A 2,223-nucleotide genomic window follows, 5' to 3' on the forward strand; every position below is an offset into this window, starting at 1 on the left:
GTCTACATCTCACCTCCCCCATACACCACTTATGTGGTATTGGGTTTTGTTGTTGTTGTTTAAAGTATATGAATTGTCCATAATTTCATCATATGAATTTGAAGCAATAGAACTCTCTCTGTAAAAATAACGAAAGGTTGCATCTTTTAACAAGATGTAAAAATAACGAAAGGTTGCATCTTTTAACAAGATGTATTATGAATGGTCATGAATGGTCAAGCCTTTTGGAAAAAAGTTGTCAATGAATGGTCACACTTTTTAGTAAAAAGGTACCATGAATGGTTACACAAATAAATCAAAAGTGACACAATTTCATTAAAAAATGTGTTTTTTCCCCAAAAGACACAACTAACAACCATAATCTTTCAATATATTGACTCTAATTAGTTTAAACAAACGTGCACTTCAAACTCTCTTAACTTGTAATAAAGCTTCACTAGAAATCCTTTTAAGTAACCCACAATTACACAAAATGGCCAATGACACTAATTGTCACGACAAAAGAGATGTACATCCCTACAAATTCTACATACCAGCTCTTAAATAACTACCAAAGTCTAATGTACTTAGTTCATTGAATTAACACTACTAAGCTTACTGACATGTTGAAAGGAGAATTAAACTATGACCAATTCCACACCTTTAGGCTTTATTGATTCGATAAGCTTAGCACGAGATTGCACAACTTCTTTCCTCGTACAATCATTTGAAATTGCAATCACAACTTTCTTGAGTGACAAAGCAGTTTGTATGATGTATGCAGCAAGTTCAAAGTCACATTTTCGACCCTTATATTCCTCGATTTCAACAAGCTTGAGGTGTTTATGGGGATTAGTAGCATCCCTTGCTCTCTTCCTACTTATGATTGGCGAAATCCAACGTGGCTGCAAAAAGATCCACACCTTTGTTAAATTGTACAACATAAACAAAATAAAAATTAAGCTAGCTTAAGTGAACATCGCGTGAGTACCGTAATAGAAAAAGTCTCCAAATTTGGGCATGCATTCACCACGGAAGCCAAAAATAGAAGACAATGACCGTTGTCACCACCAACTGCGAGTCTCAATTTCTTCAGATTTGGTAACTTAGGAATAGATTCAAGTGTTAAATATTCCTGCAAACACAAATAAGAGCGTCATAAACATTTCCATCAATTGAATTCTAAACACATTTAAACAACGAGACACTAACCAAGGGTTCATCCACGCTTATCGAAAGATACTGCAGAGACAAAGCACAAGCCGATATCTGGTTGAACACATTATTGATACTTGAAAAACAAAAATCAAGTTCAAGTTCCTTAAGTTTTGAAATATGAGCAAGACGTATATCTATATGGAAACCTTTGCAGGTGAACGATACAAGGTCCAGATTAGATAAACATACTGATTTAAGATGAAAATTTCCCACTATTTCAAAGCGTTTTAGGTTACGAGCTTGTTCATCAACTTGAATATGAACCAGGTCTTGCAGGTAATGAATTGATACCATCACAAGTAGTGGAGACTGCTTTAATACTTCATGAAATATTTCTTTTGTCAAATTAACATTCTTCAATATAAGTTTTTTCAGATACGGCAGTGCGACCTCCGTATGAAAACATCTCGATGGAAAATCGTAATGATCGCGCATAAAAAGCAAATTCAGTTCAAGAAACTCAACTTTCCTTTGTATTGCAAATTCAAGCTAATTATCAATAACTTCCTTACGGTTGCGATTGAAACCATAACGGATCCGGAAGTCCTTAACGGTTGGGTGGTTATAGCTTTGGATGACTGAATTAACCTGGTTAATGTACTTCTCCCTTTCTGACTCATCTTCATTAGTCACCCTCACCCCATTACGAAAAGTTTCAGGACCATAAAAGTTTAACCGCCTTAAATTTCGCCACACGTATCTCCATCTTTTAGCGACACTGCTAGTAGCCACCACATCCTTCATAGGTATAAGAGCCAATATCAAAACAAGTACATCATCCGACATTTGGCTTAGAAAATCATACAAATTTGGTCTTTACTATAGATAGAGGAATATTCATTTGAATCCATAAATTAAGTTGAGATCAAAGGGACCAATGAGAGAATGACATGTGGCGCGAAATCACATGTGATTGAAACAAAAATTCCAAAAAATATTTTTTTTTTGGAATTTTTTTTTTGAAAATTTTTTTTCTCAAATTTTTTTCTACAATCACATGTGATTTACCTGCACAATCACATGTGA

The 2,223-nt window shown here is 34.6% G+C and overlaps 1 protein-coding gene across 1 annotated transcript; it reads right to left on the reverse strand.

The window, feature by feature from the left end:
- Positions 1-1,161: 1,161 nt before the first annotated feature.
- Positions 1,162-1,983, reverse strand: LOC139869171 (F-box/LRR-repeat protein At5g02910-like). Its single transcript, XM_071857493.1, has 2 exons — positions 1,786-1,983; positions 1,162-1,686 (listed from the first exon to the last, which is right to left on the reverse strand). Exons 1-2 carry the CDS (start codon positions 1,981-1,983, stop codon positions 1,162-1,164), a joined length of 723 nt encoding a protein of 240 aa, XP_071713594.1.
- Positions 1,984-2,223: the final 240 nt, after the last annotated feature.

Source organism: Rutidosis leptorrhynchoides, chromosome 9, assembly GCF_046630445.1.
Source record: "Rutidosis leptorrhynchoides isolate AG116_Rl617_1_P2 chromosome 9, CSIRO_AGI_Rlap_v1, whole genome shotgun sequence".
Taxonomy (NCBI): Eukaryota; Viridiplantae; Streptophyta; class Magnoliopsida; order Asterales; family Asteraceae; genus Rutidosis; species Rutidosis leptorrhynchoides.

Coding starts and splice junctions, on each gene's coding strand:
- LOC139869171 (XM_071857493.1), bottom strand. CDS start 1,983: ATGTCGGATGATGTACTTGTTTTGATATTGGCTCTTATACCTATGAAG. Junction 1,687..1,785: donor GGGAGAAGTACATTAACCAG/GTTAATTCAGTC, acceptor ATTGATAATTAG/CTTGAATTTGCAATACAAAG.